The 22,941-nt window shown below is 38.7% G+C and overlaps 1 protein-coding gene across 1 annotated transcript in view; it reads right to left on the reverse strand.

Moving 5' to 3' along the window:
* The window catches only part of MROH9 (maestro heat like repeat family member 9), a 105,989-nt gene that overhangs the window by 67,625 nt on the left and 15,423 nt on the right, over positions 1 to 22,941 (reverse strand). Inside the window, exons 4-6 of the mRNA XM_039221684.1 lie at positions 13,574 to 13,709; positions 13,125 to 13,211; positions 10,137 to 10,241 (exon numbers count right to left, since the gene is read on the reverse strand). Of these exons, the coding sequence (XP_039077615.1) occupies positions 10,137 to 10,241; positions 13,125 to 13,211; positions 13,574 to 13,709 (328 nt within the window). The remainder of the gene's footprint in view (positions 1 to 10,136; positions 10,242 to 13,124; positions 13,212 to 13,573; positions 13,710 to 22,941) is intronic.

A 22,941-nucleotide genomic window follows, 5' to 3' on the forward strand; every position in this document is an offset into this window, starting at 1 on the left:
GGAATGAGGCAAAATTGGAAATAGAATGAACAGACAGAAGGGATAACAAGCTTTTTTCAAAGAGCTAAAGTGTGGAATATGGTTGGATACGTGAGAGAAGGGTGCTGGTGTTATCCAGAGAAACTATATAGTCTAATTACTCCTGAGAGAAAGAGCTGAAAATGTCGGTAGGTGTAGAATTTACATCTACAGAATGGACTATACATGATTGTTTAAGCAAGCCAGTGACCAGAGTTAATCAGGTCAGTGTTCTGGGGAAAAAAGAAAGAAAGAAAGAAAAAAAAAAAGAAGAAGAAACAAAAAAAAAAAGAAAGAAAGAAAAGGGAGGCGGGCAGCTCTCAGGCAGGGATGGGCGTGGCGGGATCCCCTGCCTCAGGCGGGAGCTCTGCGTCAGCGGTTGTGGGGAGGAGAGTGACGGCGCTCCAGTCCCTTCTTGAACCAGGTGCTGCACCTCGCTTTTTTGGGCGTGTAAACTCCCTGTACCGGGGGCGCAGCCAAAGTTGGTTGTGCTCGTCAACCCAGGCCAGTCCCAGTCTCCAAATCCCAGTCCGAGCACCCTGCTGAAAGTGCTTTAGACCCAGCTTCCCAGGCAACCCCCTCGGGCAATTCCAGGCCCCCTGCCGAGCTCTGGGGGCGGAGTCAGAATCGCTGCTTGCTTCTCTGGATCGGGCTGGAGCGCATGCGCGGGGGCTTGCCTGCCGGGTGCGCGGAGCCCGCTGGAGTGAGGAAAACTGGGTGCCTCTATGGCTCGTCACCCGAATCACGAACTTGCGGACAAATCTCCCAGTTTTTATCTCTTTGCCTTCCCTCTGGAGTTCCAGCCAGCCAGGCGCGCGGACGCCCGGTGCCCGCGTGGCTCTTCCAGGGGCCCCAGCCGCCTGGGAGGACAATGGCGGCAGGCGCGCCACCGCTCTAGAAGTCCAGCCGCCAGGAGCCCGCACAAGGAAACAGTCTGTGCGCTCAGCCTCCCCGGGAGCAGTTGGCGCGAGGGGACCTGGCATGCAGGTATTTGGCAAGTACGGTCTTTCTATGCCCTGAGCGGAGGTTTTCCCTGAGCGGAGGTTTTTCTGTTTCGGACTCTCTCTTTTTCCCCTATCACTCCCCGCAGAGGGGGATCACCCCCGTCCCTGGAGTCTCCGATCCCGGCCCGATTTTAAATTCCCCGGTTCGCACTCACGTTAGAAGGCTCTCTCAGTGGATTCTGCGTCCTTTTTCTCCCAATCTCTCGGGTTTTGTAAGGTTTCCAATGGCTTCAGATCTTTTCCGTGTGAGGTATGGGCGCGAGTGCAAGTACGGAGCTTCCTACTTCTCTGCCATCTTGCCAGAATCTCCCTATTTTCCGATTTCGTTACTCATTTCATGTACCTGAGATTTTCTATTCTATTTCTTCTTTTTTTTAATGCTGGTGAAGATGTATAAATTAATTTGAAGATCCATTCGTTTGAAAGACATCGGGATTGAGCATCAAATGGATTTGGTGAGTAGACCACTTCCCGCGGGCACCTGTGCTGCGAACCTCCTGGAAATGGGACACCTCTTTCTTTCTCAGTCTTAAACACACACACACACACACACACATTCCTCAAGAAGAATGTGAAGCTAATTGGGTCATGGGCCAAGGGTATAACTGAACAATGATACTGGGAGTGATGGTCTCAGTAGGAGGAGGAGAGATAATCCTTTGCTTCTGTGGTTGTTCTTTGGTTATTTCTGTCCATACTTCTTTGTAAGGCCAGCCTTGGGGTCCCTTTATTCTAGGAGTCTTATTACTTAGGAAAATCTGGAAGCAGACAGTACAGACAGTACTCTGGGCTCTAGGGAGACATGTTTTCCTTCCCTGGGTCCCTTTTTTTTTTTTTTTAATTGCAGCCCAAGTTTCTTTTTCCATCTAATGGCAAAATCCTAAGAACCAGCATTGCACTGTGGGACTGAGTTGTGCTTCTCTCTTGGGAGGAGTAGTTCTCTCAGCTTAGTTCACAGAAATTGGGAACCATTTACAACGGATTGCCCTGAAAGTCTTATTTGCCTCAAATGGATTTTCTGATTATCCCTCCTCAAGAACTTGTGGATATGCAATTCTTACTAGGTGTTTTTGTAAATGAAGCTATCAGTGGTCTGTCTATTACATTTGCCAGATTGGGTCTACCTAGTTGTTGTCTCTCCTGTAGGTGTGACTGTGTCTAAATTGCATGGCATGTTTGAGGAGGATGGGGAACCTGCCTAGGATAGGACAAGACAGAAGAAAGGCTCTGTGCACTGTGAAGCACAATTGATTATGCCCTTCAGAAGTGTACCAACCACAGCTACCCTATCTCCAACACAAGAACTTCCAGGAAATTCCAATACAATATGGCCCTTCTTTTATATAAAATCTATCCTAGTACTAAAAGGGGAAAAATGCATTAATATCTGGAGAAAAGAAACTTCTCAGTATCCATCCCTAAGGCTGAGTATTTCTGCTTGGTTTTCTGACCCTTTCTTAACTGGATTCCTTCTTTGTAGATCTGGCTCTCCAGTTTCTTATCTTAACAGTAATGGTAGTTCAGGGGATAAATTCCAGAAGTGACCACTCCTAAGTGTTTTGAGCTGCTTCTTCTGGAAGCCACCTTTTTATCTCTAAATGATGGATTCCCATTTCCATTCTAACATCGGTTTGGAACACTGCCTATCTATTCCTGCTGTGATAAATTAAGAGTTAACTCGATCACATCTTTCTACTTTGCCACCACCCTCTAAATATAGCGTATTATATTATATGCATATTATTATTATAGCATATGACTATTTTTAGTCCTTCCCTTTTCTATTTTCATAATATGGTAACACTGTTATTTTTTGTTTCATGGTATACAGACATCTTGTTGATCTTCTGCTTTATAAAGTAGGTGTTTGGGAGCACTGTATTTACCTTCAACTTTCTTCTACTGTGTCTTCTACTTTCCTACCTCTGAGCAACATCACCTCTCTCTAGCTCTAAATCTTTTTCATCACCTCAAGTGAAAAGTACTAACCAGTCAGTCCTTTTTCTTTGCTAACCACAGTCCCTAGCAACTACAAAGCTGATTTCTGTCTCTGTAGATTTGCCTCTTCTGCTATATAAATCTCATATAACATGTAGCCTTTCATGTCTAGTTTCTTTCACTTAGTGTAATGTTTTCCAGTTTTGTTAATGTTGCAGTATATATCCAACTTCATTTCTCTTTATGGCTGGATAATATTCCATTGTATGAGTATACCACATTTTATTTGTCCATTCACTTTGCTGATGGACATGTAGGTTGTTTCTGTGCCTTGGCTATTGTGAATTGTGCTGCAATGAACATTTGTGTATATGTTTTTGTTTGACCAGTTGTTTTAGATTCTTTTGAGTATATACCTAGGATTGCTGGGTCATATGATAATTGCATATTTAACTTGTTGAAGAACCACTACACCATTCCCTGCACTTTCGTTTTGGCATTGCTATGTTTATAGCATTTGATGGGATTCAGTAACTTATTTGAGTTTTCTGTGAGTGATCCTAAAAGTTGAAAATCAATAATGTGGTCTTATTATTGTGATTAAATAAAACTGTTCAATTCATAGACCATACTTACTTTAATTATATTTTCTTTTGGCATACAAATATGCTTTCTCTACTCTTTCAATGCTAAATTCTCACCTGTGCCCTGAATTGACTCTTTATTTTTAATAATCATGTTTTTCTCTTTATTTGTCTTGGGCTGACTCTAGTATTGGGAGGGTTTAATCCAAATGTCTGGCAAACCTCGATTATCTAGTCATACTTATGAATGAAATGCTTCTTGGCAGAGTTTACATATGCGAGCAAGGCTCATCAACAGGTGAGCTTTGCTTAAGAGTGGTTAGGTGAGGATGCTGGGGTTATGCTGATATATTTCTGAACAAACATAATCAGGATAATTTTCTCAGGGAGTTTCTAGCTATTTTGAGAAAAAAATCCTTAAATTTTATCTTCCAGTGGGCTCATGCCCTTGTGGAATATAGTACATGTTGAAAGGGGGATGGAAAGCAATATGGAGTCTTCTGTATAAACTTTCAATGAATCCTTTCAGTTAATGCTTATATTTTCAGCCCTGCTTTGCTTTTCACCCTTCATCATTACTTGGACCTCCAAGCTCCAGCTTCTCCAGGGTTGCACTGGGCAAACTTATTCCTGGAAAGCTGTGCCCCATCCTGATGTTCATGTGCACCTGCTAGTTCGATTTTTAACTTTTTGAGGAATCTCCATTCTGTTTTCCACAGTGGTTTCACCAGTACACATTCCCATCCTTTAGTGGGCTTTGCCGGTTATCATTTTGTATCTTTTCTATTATCTAGAAGTTTGTTGACATCTAGCCCACTGAAAACTTTTTACTAATTTGACAAATGTCATTACTTCTTTTTAGTGAGGAGTTTAGAGGGAGAGAAGAGAAAGACATGTAGACTATCTGTTAGCTTTGACTGAAAATCCTCCACTCATCTTTTATTTATTTATTTATTTATTTTGTAAATTTTAATTCTAGTTAGTTAATATACAGCATTACATTTGTTTCAGGTGTACAGTGTAGTGATTCAACACTTCCATACATTACCTGGAGTTCATCATCACAAGTGCACTTCTTAATCTCCATCACCTATTTAACCCATGCCTCCCCCCTTCCCCTCTGGTAACCATCAGTTCATTCTCTACAGTTAAGAATCAGTTTCTTACTTTCTCTCTCTCACTCTCTCTCTCTCTCTTTTTCCTTTGTCCATTTGTTTTATTTCTTAAATTCCACATATGATTGAAATCATATGGTATTTGTGACTTATTGTATATGTGTGTGTGTGTGTGTGTGTGTGTACATACCACTTCTTTATCCATTCATCAATTGGTGGACTCCATATCTTGAGTATTGTAAATAATACTGCTATAAACATAAGGGTGCTTGTATCTCTTTGAATTAGTGTTTTTGTATTCTTTGGATAAATGCATAGTAGCGCAATTCCTGGATCACAGGGTAGTTGATTTTTAACTTTTTGAGGAATTTCCAGTAAGTTTTCCACAGTGGTTTCACCAGCTCACATTCCCACCAACAGTGCCAGAGGGTTCCTTTTTCCCCACATCCTTGCCAACATGCATTGTTTCTTGTGTTTTTGATTTAGCCATTCTGACATGTCGGAGGTCATATCTCATAGTAGTATGAATTTACATTTCACTGATGGTAAGTGATGATGAGCATATTTTCATGTGTCTGTTGGCCATCTGGATATCTCCTTTGGAGAAATGTCTATTTATATCTTCTGCTCATCTTTTAATTGGATTATTTGTCTTTTGAGTGTTGAGTTTTATAAGTACTTTGTATATTTTGGATTCTAACTCTTTATCAGATATGCCATTCAGTAGATTGTTATTGTGTGTGGTGTAAGAAGTGGTCAGTTTCATTTTTTGCATGTCCAGTTTTTCCAATACCATTTGTTAAATATACTGTTGTTTTCCTACTCGATATTCTTTCCTGCTTTGTCGAAGATTAATTGACTACGTAAATGTGAGTTTATTTCTGGGGTTTGTATTCTGTTCTATTGATCTATGTGTCTATTTTTGTGCCAGTACCATAATGTTTTGATTTCTACAGTCTTTTAATATAAATTGAAGTCTGAAATTGTGATCTCTCCAGCTTTGTTTTTTTCTTTTTCAAGATTGCTTTGGCCATTTGGAGTCTTTTGTGCTTCCATACAAATTTTAGGATTCTTTGTTCTAGTTTTGTGAAATCTTCCTCACTGTGTGCCATGAGTTTCATATCACTGTTTCCATGCTGTATGTCCATAGGCTGCCCATCTGTGTTCTCTCTAAGAGCAGCACAGTGTCCTTGTTCTTCTAGAACCAAGTCTGTTGACCTTTAAAATTCCAGGCTTTAAGTCCCAGTGGTTGCAAGAACTCATGAAATTTGGCCCCTCTCACTTTCCAACTCAACTGCCATGTGGAATTGTCTTCCCTGTGTGCTACCCACTGTGCTAGTCTGTCTTTTGCCCTTCTCCTTGACCACATCTCCCTCCTTACCACAGAATTCATGATTTGTTTCTTTCCCAAATTGTGTGGCCACACTCTATACCATCTTTGATTTAGGCTCTTCTGGACTCTTCTCTACCATTAGTGGTGGAGTTTGTTCTGCCAGTCTTAGGGTTGAATTCTAGGGTACTTAGGATGACTTGCTAGTCACCTACTCGTATGTGTTGGATAAGGGAAGCCTAGGGTCCTCCTATTCCATTGCTATCTTCTTCTCTAAATTCCACCCATCTTTTTGGTGGGGGGGATCCCCACCCATCTAATTATTATTATTATTATTATTATTATTAATTGCTGCAAAAAGCTTTATTATTTACATTTGGTCCATAGCTTGAGAGAGGGCTGCAGCGTAGTTAAAAAGCTGCCTAGTGTCCATGGGGAGAGGCTAAGGCACAAGCCATGGCACCAGGGGGAATGCCAGAAGGGCCCTTCAAGAAGGCTTCTGGGCTCCAGAATTTCTGAGTCATGCTTGAGGGTGAGCCTTTCCAAGAGATACTCATTCATCCCAGCCTGGGAGTCAGCCAGCCTTTCACCTAATCTAGGAAATGGTCTCTAGCAAGTCACAGAAATGGGGGTCTGCACGGGTAGAACCCAGGGTATGTAGATCCAAAGGGGGCTTGTTCAGGCTCTTTTCCGGACCCAGGGCAACTTCCATGGCATCCAGGGTGTTACCTCCACTCATCTTGGGATGGCTTCTGTATGTCCTTGAAGAGCGCATGGCTGCCACACTAATTTTGCATCCTCAAGAGTCTCTCAGTGCCCTCCTGCTTCTCCTCAGCCAATTCATGGAAGAAGTGGCCCATGCCCTCCAGAGCCACATCTTCATGGCCAAAATGGAAGCCAAGAGAGAGGTAGGTGTAAGAGGCCCACAGCTGTATGTTGACCAGGCAGTTGACAGAGGCCTCCACCTGAGTGGAATAGCTCTGACAAATCCGGGTGTTCATGGTTGATTGGTAATAAGGAGCAAAGCTCAAAATCGGGGTATTGGCTGGACCCGGAGACAGAGAGTGGTCAAGAAGATGGCTCCAAATGTTGCAACTGGATAAAAGGTTGGAGAGTTATCAGAGACTGGTAGAAGGGGCACCCCTGAGTCTGTCCCATCCAAACATTGTTGAAGCAAGAGAAGGATTGGCAGGACCACCCGTACACTGCCCCCACTCATCTCTCAAATGCTGAAAGATTGTGCCAAAAGAACAAACCCAGGAAAAGTCTTTCTGTTAGTGATATAAGATGACATGATTAGCTCACATTTCTTTGCCTGTTCAAAAATTGAATAGTTTAATTGAAGGGACAAATATTCTTTGAGTGTAGGAGTTCTTCACCCTGATAGGCACATAGGTCATATAAGGAGAATTACTACATGAAAGAGTAGTTTTGATAGATTATAAATGGTAGTTAAGATTATTTAATAGTACAAGGGCCACTGAGATTCTGGAAGATGCAGGATAGGGTAATTTTTTTTTATGTTTATTTATTTATTTCTGAGAGAGAAAGAGAGAGAGAGAGAACCCACAAGTAGGGGAGGGGCAGACAGAGAGAGACCACAAGTAGGGGAGGGAGGGAGAGAGAGAGAGAGAAGGGGGGGGGGAGAGAGAGAGAGAGAGAGAGAGAGAGAGAGAATGTGAAGCAGGCTCCAGGCTCTGCACTATCAGCACAGACCCCAAAGAGGGACTTGAACTCATGAACCATGAGATCATGACCTGAGCTAAAGTTGGACGCTTAACCAACTGAGCCACCCAGGCGCCCCAGGATACAGTAATTTATGAAAAAAAAAAATTCCAGTGAATGGAAAACATGTGAGCACAGAATACGTAGTTATATATTATTAGAGAAGGACAAAACAGATCTTTACTGATTATCTACAATGTGTCAGACATACAGATACACAGACCAAGCCTATAGGAAGCTTAATAAATTTAATAAAATATTCACCTGTTTCATTTCATATATTTGTCCTCTCTTCCCCATTAATTTCATTGACTCAGCCATGTTTAGAAGACATTATCGTAAAGAGATAGTTAACTTAATAAAGTTTTATGCCTGCTTGATTATGATGAACTGGTTGTTAGTTTAGCCTCTATGTTCTGGAAAGTGCTGGTGTGCTGCCACCTGGTGGTACTTAGTGAACATTGCAAAACAAAATAATAGGTATCCTATCTGATTTCTCAAACAAATCTCAGTTGCAGGTAGGGACACCCAGTTTATGACAGCCTTCTGCACACGTGTGAATTTACACACTTACTTTTTTACAGCTGAGGGCTGGTATGTGTGTAGGGGAGAATGAACTTCATGAACACAATCAAAATTGAGAAGAGGTGATAGAATATGACAAAACTCCAAAATGCCATACCTGCTACCTGAGTGGAACTCACTAGAATATAAATGAACAAATATATGCATATTGAATACAAATGCAAAGCCATATATAAACTTGGTCAGATAGTTGCCACCAAATACTTGCTGAGTGCATGAAACATTTAGGAACTGTTCAGAAAACAGGCTGCAGTTGCAAACCACACTTAATCTCAAGCCTTGCTGCAAAATTTTGTATGATTAGCCTTTCAGACATATGAATGGACAGTCGGGCCATTTTAGAAATAAAAGGCTGCTTTCCCGGGCCAGGAAATCAGAAGATTGAAACAAATCATGCCATCTCTCTTTTGAAATAAAGAATCAGCTGATGCAAAAATGCCATGCACCACATTTCCTCATATAAGTAAATTATATTACCTTCCAAAGCTGATTTTAAACAAAACAGTAAAAAGATATATTGTAAGGTTTATCTAGGCTTTTTGTCTCAGTATGTCTGGAAGCTCTCTGTATAAGTAGTAGGAATGAGTACAGGAAAATGTCATCATGAATGTATGTTTCCAATCCCCTTTATTCTGAACCCCTGAAATGATTCAAACAATCAGATGGGCAATTAGAAGAATATGTTTAAAAATCACAGTTAAGGATGAGTTGCAAAACAGTGGCTGGATATACAGTATCAAAAAGGAGAGAAATGTTCATAGACAGCAAGGATTTTTAGAAGGGAAGCAATGATGTTATTAAAAATATAGAAAACCTCAGTAAATACTGGCAGTTATGAGATGCCTATTTTCTTTCCATCTGAAAGGCAACCATTAGAAAATCCTATAACATCCCTGTGGTGGTGGAGGTGTGGGCAAATGATGACTCTAATATCCACAGGAATACAAACCTGAGGCTAATTTTGTAATGCTAAAACTGTACCCTCTCCAAACCCTTTGATCTATTATCTTCCTAATGTCATAGCATTTCTAAGTAAACAAGTACTTGAAAAAAGATATCCATTTGTGTATTGTTTGAAGTAGAAGAAAACCCAAAGTATACCTGAATGTCCATCTGTAAGTAAATTACAATACATTAAAACTATGGTATATATGCTTTGGCTAAAAGAATGAGATAAGTTTACGTACATTGCCATGAAAATATTTTAGGGACATATTGTTCTGTGCAAAAATAAAATTGCAGAACCATGTGTGTAACTATAATGTAATTTTAATAAAGGAGCACTAAGTAGCAAGCCGTATCTCAGTTTGTGCGTGTATATGTGGATGTATGCACAGAAGGCTGTCCTGCAGGACATGTATCACAGCAGCACGCAAGGGAGGGAGTTAGGGTGGAGAGGCTAGTAAAGAAGACTTCTGCTCTATCTTTAGCATGTTTCACAATGAAAGGACTCAAGAATTACTTGTATCAATTTAAAGTGAATAAATAATGGTTTAAAAATATTTTAGGAAAAGGAGAAATAAGGAAAGTAGGGATGGAAGGATTTGTAAGGTTGCAAATATTCATTGTGAGAATCCAGAGAGCCAGCAAACCCCTGGTTTTGACACCTTCATACTGTTTGCGGAAAGCATAAAGGGTCTTAATCAGCTGGTTGAGAGACTCTGCTCTGGTTGACATAAAATCGAGTAGGATATTGACTCTTTTCTCAATATCCCAACCTGTGTGCCTGCTCATACCAAGCAGGCATTTAGAACTCTCAAGCTCCGAGACTTGGAAAGAAGCACTGTAGAGACTCAGCATTCAGGAGCGGGTGGCAAGATTGCACTCCATGACTTACATGTCCCCGAACTTTCCTGGATGCAAAGCTCAGCACCCTGCTGATGATCACTATGACTCTCTCCTGCAGGTATGAGCTGTCATCATTCATCCACATGGCCATCTCCTGTGGGAAACACAAGAATCCTTCTAGAGCGTGGCGTTTCCATTTCTACAAGTCCCTTCTTTTTTGTCTCCAACTTCACCATGGGGGTGAAGGGGGATCCTGATTATTTCACATCTAACTTACATTTCTCTCAAAAAGATGCCAACAAGCTAGTTGTATACTACAAGCTATCTAGTTACACTACTTCATCTACTGTACTATCTACACCTGGGTAGGATGTTATTTATTTGTTTTGTTTTCTATTTATTATTATATTTTTTAATTTAAGTTCTAGTTAGTACTAGTTTTATTGCTAAGGCAGTAGTTATGGTAGATGCTATAGGGTGACTAATAATCTGAATCGGCTTTGAAATAAACATACTAGCCATCATCCCTATTCTCATTGAAAAATACAAACCATGGGCCACGGAAACATCCACAAAATATTTCCTGACACAGGCAACTGCATTTATACTCCTAATAATAGGAATCATTTTCAATCTTCTATACTCAGGATAATGAACAATATCAAAAACCCTCAACCTATAGCATCTACCATAATACCACTGCCATAGCAATAAAACTAGGCTTAACCCCATTCCACTTCTGAGTTCCAGAAGTCACGCAAGGTATCCCTATATCCTCAGGCCTAATCCTACTAACAAGACAAAAAAATCACACCACTATCCATCCTCTATCAAATCTCACCCACCATCAACCCCAACCTGCTACTACCAATAGCCATTATATCAGTCCTAACTGGGGGCTGAGGAGGACTTAACCAAACACAACTATTAAAAATTGTACAACTGAAAATATGGTGAAGTACTGGTTTCAGGAGTAGAATTTAGTAATTCACCATTTACATATAACACCATGTGCTCATCCCAATAAGTGCCTTCCTTAATGTCCATCACCCTTTTAGCCCATCCCCCCACCCTCCCTCCTCCAGCATGGGTTGTATGTTATTTAATTATATCCAACGAGTATTGACTAATGTGCAATCTAACAGTCACTTTGTCAGTCACCCCAAAGAGCTAAACACGAGGCTGTGACTGGATTATCAGCTGCTGCTTTTTTTCTTTCTAAGTACATATCCTCTCTCTTTAATCACAGGATCTGACTTTCTATTTTAAAAAAGAATTGAAATGTCATCTGAACCTGAAATGTCATTTTACTCCAGAATTTCCTCTGCAGATTCAATACTCAGATATTTTCTGGCTCATGGTTGCAGAAAATATTCCTGGAGGCAGCTCAGTTAGAAGGCTTGTTAATTTGGATTCAACTCCCTCTTGCTGTATGTAACTTCTATTTGTTCTAAGTCTTCAGAGGCAGGGACATATTTACAAGCTTGGGAAGGGAGGAAGCCTGCATATGTCTCACATGCCAGTGGCCATTAACAGATTTCTTAAGGCACTTTGCTGGAGTCCACAGTATTTATGCTAAATAATCCCCTTTCTTTGCTCCCATTGTATAAAATTAAATGCATGGAAAATATTTAGCTCAAATTAGGCACAAATTTACTTAGTATATTTTATTTCTCCTCACATTCCTTCTTGTCTTCATAGATGCCAATTCTTTTTCTTTTTAAATATAGTTTATTGTCAAGCTAGTTTCCATATAACACCCAGTGCTCATCCCAACAAGAGTTCCTCCATGCCATCACCCATTGTTCCCTCTTCCTTAATCCCCATCAACCCTCAGTTTGTTCTCAATATTTGAGAGTCTCTTATGGTTTGTCTCCCTCCCTCTCCTTAACTATTTTTTCCCCTTCCCTTCCCCTATGGTCCTCTCTTAAGTTTCTCCTGTTCCACATATGAATGAAAACATATGATATCTGTCTTTCTCTGCCTGACTTATTTCACTTAACGTAATACCCTTGAATTCCATTCACGTTGCTACAAATGGCCAGATATTATTCTTTCTCATTGCCATGTAGTATTCCACTGTATATATAAATCACATTTTCTTGATCCATTCATCAGTTGATGGATATTTAGTCTCTTTCCATGATTTGGCTATTGTTGAAAGTGCTGTCATGAATCAATTCTGCTTCTTTACGTGAACGTATTTTATAATTTGCACAAACTCATAATGCTCTTGGTAGAATAAGTCACTCTGGTTCCCCAATATTTTCAGACAGGTGTCCCCAATGCCATCATGCTAGAAATGCACAACTGAAGGTCATCAGATATCCTGAGCAGTCTCCTATCTCTGACTGAGACCTTAAAAACAGTGAAGTCTTGATGTAAGTGGGGTTTTGCACAGCTGTTAAGCCTTCCTCTGATATCAGAATCTCCATGAGGATAGGGTGTTCATGGGATTCTAAGCATATAGACGCTATCAAAGTATGATTTACTGTTGCACAGGCCTGAATGTGGTTTAAGCCAATCAACCACCTCTTCTCTGCTAACCCATATTCTCACATAAAATTTGTCTTCTTAAGGGTCTGTTGATGTCATTGTCCCCAAATTGAATTTTAAAAAAATTTTTATTTATTTTTGAGAGAGAGGGATAGAGTGTGAGCAGGGGAGGGGCAGAGAGAGAGAGAGAGAGAGAGAGAGAGAGAGAGAGAGAGAGATTGATTGATTTAAAGCAGGCTCCCGGCTCTGAGCTGTCAGCACAGACCCTGACACGGGGCTCAAACTCACGGACCATGAGATCATGATTGAGCCACCCAGGCACCCCGCAAAATTGAATTCTTAACAGTATGTCTCTGTAATCCAAATAAAGGGAAGTGATTTCATTTGGGGGATATTGTACACCTTCTAGGAAAAAAAATTCAGCCACTAAATACTTGAAGAAGATGTAAGTATGACAAAAGGGAAATGATAAGTGAAATACAGTGAAATTTTTAGATTTAAGGTCAGAAAAACAAAAGTGCTTACTTTCTCTTAACTTTACCTTTAAGATTTGCAATTTGTAGAGATCTTTAGATACTAATATCAGAAGAGTGTCTTCATATATGTTTAAAATATTTTGATATAAACTCTGAAAAACAAAAATATTGCACAACCAGTCAGCCAGATAAAAGTCGACAGAATTGTACTCAGTGTCTATAGTTTTGTGTCCTGGGGTCCTGAGTTCTCCCCATACACTGAAAGTCAGAAAGGACTTTGCCCATAAACTCTTGTCCTTGCTAAAACTATTAACCTAAAATCTCTTCATTCATTTGTTCATAAAACTCCTTTATAATCCATTAAATCCCAAGGATTGTAGAATTCAGGAGTCCAGAGGCACTGGAATAGACTATTAATCTATTATATCTAAAAAGGGTGAAGGCGATCACAAGGTGGAAGGGCATTGAGCAGGATTGCTGTGGTGTATAATTCATAATTGAGGCAGAGATTTACCTCTAGGTCTTCTTTTTCATGTTCGCTGTTCCCCAGTTCCCTCACTTTCTCAAGACTTGGTATAGAAAATACATTTTTAAAAGATGACTCTATTATCTTCAGTTGGGATTCAAATTGCAGCGAGGGATCTACAAAGCTGATGAGAAAAAGGTACGATTATTAAATAGAGAAGAGAACAAATGCAACCTAACTCTGGTGCTCTTTCTTGTGTCAGAAGGAATGTACTAGAAAATGAGACCTAGCTCTTGGCTTTCTATAACATGTGGGCTTTTAAACAGTCTCATAAAAATAACAATGTCGCTTTAAATATAAAGGAATGAATTTCTTTGTAAAAATCATCTGTAATCAGTTATTTAGAAACCAGAATATATTTCTGCATAGACATAATAATGTAAAGAGTGGTTACATTTCCAGGAAAGCCCGCAAAGCCATGCTGAGCTTTAGTTGAAATATATTACTGTCACTTTTTCTCTCAACTACCGTACGATGTTTCTCACATTTAATATTTCTGATACTATTGGGATGCATCCCTCCAATTGCTGGCAACTTGCCCTTCAGTAGTTGAAAAGATCGATTATGACCTAGTTGTTATTCCTTTGATTATGTGTGATTTTTTTTAAGGGGAAAATGGTTTCTTATTTTTTGAAAAGATGGTAAGGTAGGAAATTTTGTGCTGGACTCAGAATATCTTTTCTCTACTGGACAAGAAAATGGAAATATCTAATGCCCACTGCTTGAAATGGAAACTTTTAAAATATATTAGATAGTTTTCAAATCTTGGGAAGATTAACTTGACTTTTTTATGGTTTATGAATTATCAGCTATCTGTCAAAAGCCTCCAGTAGAATTTTCAGGGCAAGGTATCTAACATTTAGGGATAAATAACTTGGTTTAGCAACTTGACAGTAAACTATTTAAGAAAAAAAATAACTTGGTTTAGGAAAATGCAAAATGAAGATTTTGATGAAATAGGAAATAGTCCTTTCAATGTATTTTGAAAGCATACTGTTAGTTCTAACAAATGCTAAAATGCTCCAGGTCATGAATAAGGACTAGAAAAGTGCAAGGCACAGCTGTTGATGGGCAAAGGAGCTGCAGATTTTAAATGTGAGGAAGGCTGACGTCAGACATTGGTGATACTAAGGAAGAAAGACACAGGCAGCAAATCTATGGGTCAATAAGGAAAATTGCCAGCAAGGATACATTATTTTTTGTCCACATACAATTTATTTTCAAAAGAGTAGTTCTTAAATTACTAATGCATTTTATAATAAGTAACATTTTAGAATTAATAATTGAAATGCGAATGCTTTTATTATATTCCAGGGTGCACAACCAGGTGATTTAAAAAGGAACTTGAGAAGAAAGAGTAAGAATTTTTAACTAAATTATTGTATGAGTTTGCTTTTGGTAAATTTTTGAGCGAAATATTTGTTTCAAAAGTTGTAGTGCAGTGAGAAGTAGATGTAGTCCAAATGTACTAATAATATTACTTGGAAATGTTTTATTTTGTTCTATTATGAAGCAGTAAGTCTTATATAAGATCAGTAAGGAAAAGACAATACATATTTTTGCAAGTATAATTTGAAGATTCACAATTGGATAAAACAAAATAGATTCCTCCTAATAAAAGCATGGGGAAATTATATTAAACATGATCACAAATAAATCAAGAGGGACATTGTCATATGACAAAATGTTTAGTTAAAATGAAAGAATATAAAGAGGGATATATATAATCATTTAAATAATAAAAGCAATAGTTAATAACTACATAGAAAAAATTTAAACCATTAATAATAATCATTAAAAGGCATGCTATTATTAAAATACAACAGAAGTTATTAAATAAAATATTATTACTTTAGGGTTTATTTTTGAGAGAGAGAGACAGAATGTAAGCAGGAGAGGGTAGAGAGAGAGGGAGACACAGAATCTGAAGCAGGCTCCAGACTCTGAGCTATCAGCACAGAGCCCAACATGGGGCTAGAACTCACAAACTGAGAGATCATGACCTAAGCTGACATTTGACTGAGCCAATCAGGTGCCCCAAAGAAAATTATTAAAGGAGAAACATTGTTATAGGAGAAGATGAAGCATTCAATTATCAGCATATGGTTGGTAAAAATAAAAATTCTGCAAAAGAGGATATCTTTACTAAAATTAATAAGGAGGCATAAATAAATGATATTAAATGGACTAACAAAGATTATCTTTTATTATTGTTATTATTTTGATAGAGTGAGTGCAAGTTAGGGAGAGGCAGAGAGAGACAAAGAGAGCGAGAATCCCAAGCAGGCTCTGCACTGTCATTGCAGAGCACAATGCAGGTTCAAACTTATGAACTTGAGAGCATGACCTGAGATGAAACCAAGAGTCAGACACTTAACCCATTAAGCCACCCAGGAGCCCCAACAAGGATTATCTTTTTAGAAAATCATGGAGTGCTGACAAATAATTATGATATTTGTAAAAATGTTTTTACAAACAGTAAACTATTTCAAAATATAAAAGGATAAATGTTTTATTCTCAAATCACAATCAGAAATCTATTTTTGAAATGAGAAAATTCAAAATACTTAAAAATACCTGAATACTATTGGAATTTTCTCATTAAAATTAGAGGAAAATTACAAACTAAGTATGTAACAAGATTTTAAAAACGATTAAAATGTAATCAAAGAAATAAAGGATATAAGCAAAATGACTAATTATAAAATGAGGAAAGGAGGAAATAATAAGTATAATGATTCTTCCTGGCAAATTTAAAGATTTTAAAAAAGAAAAAAAGAGGAAGCAGGAACTAAATATTAAGAAAGGCTACATTAGTCAAAAAAAGAGGAAAGCTATTACATGGGTATAACAGAAACAAATAAAATTTATTCATATTGTTAAATTATAGAGGTATATATGAAGATATAACATATATGAATCTTTATGTACCAAGTAATACTTGGCCAACAGGATATGTTACCTACAGGAAATGTTAAAGGGGACTCTTTGAGTATAAAGAAAGACCATAAGTAAGATTAAGAAAAGTAGAAAGTTCAAATCAGTAAAAATAAGTATATCTGTAAAAATCAATCAAGGGACTCACAAAATAAAAGGGTGTAGTGTATGATACCACATACCAAAAATGTGGCAGGGAGAGGAGTAAAGAATGGGTTCAAATTTAAGCAACCATTAACTTAGTATAGACTTCTACATGCAGAAGATGTTCTATATAAAGTTGATGGTAACCACAAATCAAAAACCAATAATAGATATGCAAAAAATAAAGAGTAAAGAATCTAAGTACGTCACTAAAGAAAGCCAACAAACTGTGAGAGAAAAGAACATGAGAATAGAGAATCAGAGAAGGACTACAAAATCAACCACAAAACAAGTAATAAAATGGCAAAAATATATACCTGCTACTTTGAATGTAAATGGACCAAATAAAAGATGTAAGGTGAAATAATGGATTAAAAAACAAGACCCATATATATATATGCTGCTTATAGGAGATTCATGTCAAGACACCTGCAGATTGAAAACGAGGAATGGAAAAAATATCATGCAAATGGATGTCAAAAGAAAGTAGAAAAACTCATATTAGATAAACTAGACTTTAACTTTTTTTAACATTTATTTTTTTAAAAGTTTGTTGTCGGGGCGCCTGGGTGGCTTAGTCGGTTAAGCGTCCGACTTTCACTTAGGTCATGATCTCGCGGTTCGTGGGTTCGACCCCTGCGTTGGGCTCTGTGCTGACTGCCAGCTCAGAGCCTAGAGCCTATTTCGGAGTCTGTATCTCCCTCTCTCTCTGACCCTTCCCTGCTCATGCTGTCTCTCTCTATCCTAGAAATAAATAAAAATTAAAAAAAAAATAAAATAAAAGTTTGTTGTCAAGTTGGTTTCCATATAACACCCAGTGCTTATCCCCACAAATGCCCTCCTCCATGCCCATCAGCTCCCTTCCCCTCTCCCCCACACCCATCAGCCCTCAGTTTGTTCTCGGCATTCAAGAGTCTCTCATGGTTTGCCTCCCTTCCTCTCCCCAACTATTTTTCCTCTTCTTCTCCCCCATGGTCCTCCGTTAAATTCCTCCTAATCCACCTATATGTGCAAACATATGGTATCTTTCCTTCTCTGCCTGACTTATTTTGCCCAGCATAACACCCTCAAGTTCCACCTGTTATTTATTTTTGAGAGACAGAGTAAGACAGCGCACAAGTGGGGAGGATCAGAGAGAGAGAGAGGAAGGACACAGAATCCAAAGCAGACTCTGAGCTGTCAGCACAGAGCCCCATGCAGGGCTCGAACTCACAGACCATGAAATCATGACCTGAGCTGAAGTCAGGCAGTTAACTGACTGAGCCACCAAGCCATCCGTAGACAAACTGAACTCTAAAATAGACTGTAACAAGAGACAAATAAGGGCATTATATAATAAGAAAAGGGACAATCCAACAAGAAGATATAACAATTATAAATATTTATGCACCCAATATGAAAGCACTCAAACACATAAAATAATAGCAAACATAAAGGAATTAGTTGATACTAATACAATAACAGTAAAGGACTTTAACACCCAACTTACATTAATGGACAGATATCCAAACATAAAATAGACAAGGAAGCAGTGGCTTTGAATGACACACTGGGTCAGATAAATTTAACAGATACATTCAGAGCACTCCATCCTAAAACAGCAGAATACACCTTCTTTTTAAGTGCACATGGAACATTTTCCAGAATAGATAGCAAAATAGGCCACAAAACAAATCTCAACAAATTCAAAAAAACTGAAGTCTTACCATGCAGTTTTTTCTGACCATCACACACGAAACTAGAAATCAACCACAAGAAAATATCTGGAAAGAGCATCAGTAACTGGAGGTTTAAAAACATGCTACTAAACAATGAATGGGTCAACCAAGAAGTCAAAGAAAAAATAAAAAATTGCATCAAGAGAAATGAAAGTGAAAACATAATGGTCTAAAATTTGTTAGATGGAGCAAAAGCAGTTCTAAGAGGGACGTTTAAAGCAATACAGGAAGGAAAAGAAATCTCAAACTACGTAATACATCTAAAGGAGCTAGAAAAAGAATGAGAAATAAAACCTAAAACCAGCAGGAGAAAGGAAATAAAATTGGGCGCCTGAGTGGCTCAGACAGTTAAGCATCTGACTACAGCTCAGGTCATGATCTCACAGTCCTTCTGTAGGTTCGAGCCCCAAATTGGGCTCTGGGCTGACAGCTCAGAGCCTGGAGCCTGATTTGGATTCTGTATCTCCCTCTCTCTCTGCCTCTCTCCTGCTCGTTCTTTGTCACTCTGTGCCTCTCAAAAATAAATAAAATGTTAAAAAAATGTAAAAGAAATAAAAACGATTAGAAATAGAAAGTAAAAACACAATAGAACAGATTAATGAAACTAGGAGCTGATTCTTGGATAAAATCAATAAAATTGAGAAGCCTCTAGCTAGACTTATCAAGGAAAAAAAAAATAAAAAAATAAAATCACAATTGAGACAGGAGATATAACAATCATCACTACAGAAACACACTTATAAGAGAATATTATGAACTATTATATGCCAACAAATTGGACAACCTAGAAGAAATGAATAATTCCTAGAAACATGAAACCTACCAAAAACTGAAGCAAGATGAAACAGAAAATTTCAACAGACTAATTACCAATGAAATTGAATTAGGAATAAAAAAACCTCCCAAAGAACAAAAGCTCAGGACCACATAGGTTCACAGGTGTATTCTAACAAACATTTAAAGAAGAGTTAATAACTATTCTTCTCAAACATATCAAAAAAAATAGAAGAGGAAGGAAAATTTCATTCTATGAAGTGAAAAATTTCATTCTATGAAAATGAAAAAGTTCATTATATGAAGCCAGCATCATCCTGATACAAAAACAGATAAAGACACCAGAGAGAGAAAGAGAGAGATCTACTGGCCAATATCTCTGATGAGCATATCCAAAAATCCTCAAAAATACTAGCAAATGGAATCCAGCAGTATGTTAAAACTATCATTTATCACAATCAAGTAGGATTTATTCTCTTTAATTTATTTTTATTATTTTTTTACAAATGATTTATTGTCAAGTTGGTTTCCACATAACACCCAGTGCTCATCCCCACAAGTGCCCTCCTCCATGCCCATCTCCCCCCATCCCCCACACCCATCAGTCATCAGTTTGTTCTCAGTATTCAAGAGTCTATCATGGTTTGCCTCTCTCCCTCTCCCCCACTATTTCAGTATAACTTGTTCAGTTATACTGCTTATATCTGTTTTGAGTAGTTCATTAGCTGTCAATTCTTGTAATTTCTTTGGAGGAGTGCTCTTTCGTTTCATCATTTTGGTTAGCTTTCTGTCTCTTGCTAGTTTTAAAGACTTGTTATGCCTCTGCACCTGTGAGTGCTGCTGTACCCAAGAAGACTCTTTGACTGTCCAGGGCCTATCCTTTCAGAAAGTGTTCTTTGAATGGTATCTCTTGGTCTCTCTTGTTGAGACCTTGGTTATTTTATTTTCCTACTCATAGTGGTATTTGGGACTCTCTCCACCATGTGTACTTTTGCTTGTTTCTTGAGGTAGCCCTGGAGAAGAAAACATACAGACAACACACAGGGAACAGAGGGACACAAACGCACACACAAATCCAACAATCATGCTAATTGAGAGGAAAAACTAAGAAGTAATGAGAAAAGATGGAGGAGGGAAGGTGAATGATAGAAAATAAAAAAACATAAAAAAGTGAAGAAGAAGAAAAGAAAAGGAAGAAAGAAGAAAACTGATAGACAAAGATCGGTTTAAAGCACATAACCAGATTTCCCAGCTACAATTAAATAGCCGGGTGTATGCAGTGCTGGTTGAAGAGCATAGAGATAGAGAGATCATAGGGCGGAGATGAGACACAATTGGAAATAGAATGAATAAGCAGAAGGGATAAGAAGCTTTTTTCAAATGGCTGAAGGGTGGAATATGGTTGGAGAGGTAAGAGTAAGACGGTAGTGTTATCCAGAGAAACTATCTAGTCTGATTTCCCCTGAGAGGCTTTGTTATACCACCCTTAACAGTTCAGCTGGTCGCTGCTTCCTGTTGCTGGGGGTTGAGTGGAGGATGGGGGAAGTGTCGCAGCCTCAGACCCGCAGGGGTCAAGCAGCAATACAACCCCAGTGCTTTGTAGCAACTCCAGGTCTGCAGAGTCCGCGTTGCCTCACCCCTCCGCAACTGCTTTACTGCCCGCCACTGCTTCAGCAGGCAGCTTTTTGCTCACGCAGTTGCCGCTTCACCGGGCCACCGCCAGCACTGCTTCAGCGGGCCAATGTCGTGCGCGTCACTGCCACTTCACCCGGCGCTGGGATCACCTCCGCAGGCGTTGGTGCCGATTCAGCGGGCCGCCGCTGCCATGGGTGTTGCCAGGTGCACAGCAGTTCAGTTTTTCCTGGCGCCTTCTGGGACCAGGGCACCTAGTTTAAAGTCAGCACCTCAGCCAGAGCTAAAAAACACTGTCTTTCCAAGCCGAGGTTATTTCTGTTCTCCAGGGACAGTTCTATGAGCAATCTCAGCTTTTCTTTCCTTTCCCCTGGACTCATGGCAGCTCACCACCACTCGCCAGTTTATCACTCACAGCAGCTGCATGCAAGCCGTGTTCCCTCCCCTCCCTCCATATCTCTGGGTCCCGTACTGCTTTTATCTTCCCTAGTTCGCACTCACGCACTTATGAGGTTTCCTTCCCAGTGTACTCTGTCTCTTTCTCTTCCCAAACTCCTATGGCTCAGTGTCCTACGACTTCAGGCCTTCTCTGTTTGAGAGATGAGTGCAGGCGAAGTGTATGGTGCTCCCTACTTTTCTGCCATCTTCAGGATTTATTCTCTAAATGCAAAGTGTTGTTCAATATTTGCAAATCAATCAACATGATACATCACATCAATAAGAGACAGAATGAAAACTATATAATTGTTTCAATAGATGCAGAAAAAGCATCTGACAAAGTATAACATCCATTCATGCAAAATCCCTCAACGAAGTAGGCCTAGAGGGAACATATCTCAAAATAATAAAGGCCATAGATAAAAACCCCACAGCTAACATTATCTTTAATGGAGAAAAAACTGAGAACTTCTTCCTTAAGGTCAGGAAGAAGACAAGGATGTCCATTTTCACCACGTTTATTCAAGATAGTACTGGAAGTAAGTCTTAGCCACAGCAGTCAGACAACAGAAAGAAATAAAAGGTATCCAAAATGATGAGGAAGTGAACTTTTCACTATTTGCAGATGACATGATATAGAGAAAACCCAAAAACTCCACCAGAAAAACTGCTACAACTGATCCACAAATTCAGTAAAGTTACAAGATACAAAATCAATACACAGAAATATATTTACATTTCTATACACCTGTAGTGAAGCATCAGAAAAAGAAATTAACAATCCCCTTTATAATTGCACCAAAAATTATAAGATACCTAGGAATAAACCTATCCCAAAAGGTGAAAGAGCTGTATTCTGAAAACTATAGAGCATTAATGAAAGAAACTGAAGATGACACAGAGAAATGGAAAGGCATCCCACGCTCATGGATTAGAAGAACAAATACTGTTACAATGTCTCTACCCAAAGCAAAGTACACATTTAATGCAATCCCTATCAAAGTACCACCCACATTTTTTTACAGAACTGGAACAAAGAATCCTAAAATTTGTATGGAAGCACAAAAGACCCCAAATGGCCAAATCAATTTTGAAAGAGAAAAACAAAACTGGAGGGATCGCAGTTTTGGACTTCAATTTATATTACAAGGCTGTAGTAATCAAAATATTATGCTACCGGCACAAAAATGGACACATAGATCAATAGAACAGAATAGAAACCCCAGAAATGAACCCAGAATTACATGGTCAATTAATCTTTGACAAAGCAGGAAAGAATATTGAGTGGGAAAAAGGCAGTCTTTCCAACAAATGGTATTGGAAAACTGGACAGCTACATGAAAATGAAACTGATCACTTTCATACATAATACATAATAAAGTAAAAATGGATTAAGGATATAAGTGTGAGACCTGAAACCATAAAAAATCCTACGAGAGAACAGAGGCACTAATTTCTGACTTTGGCCGTAACCTATCTGTACATAGGTCTCATGAGGCAAGGAAACAAAGGCAAAAATAGACTATTGGGACTACATCAAAATAAGAACTTCTGCACAGAAAATGAAACAACCAACAAAACTAAAAGACAATCTACTGATTGAGAGAAGATACTTGCAAATGACATGTTCAATAAAGGGTTAGTATCCAAGATACATAATGAATTTATGAAACTCAACACCCAAAAAACAAATAATCTAATTTAAAAATGGGC

This window comes from Hyaena hyaena, unplaced genomic scaffold (assembly GCF_003009895.1).
Source record: "Hyaena hyaena isolate Hyena2069 unplaced genomic scaffold, ASM300989v1 scaffold_1006, whole genome shotgun sequence".
NCBI lineage: Eukaryota > Metazoa > Chordata > Mammalia > Carnivora > Hyaenidae > Hyaena > Hyaena hyaena.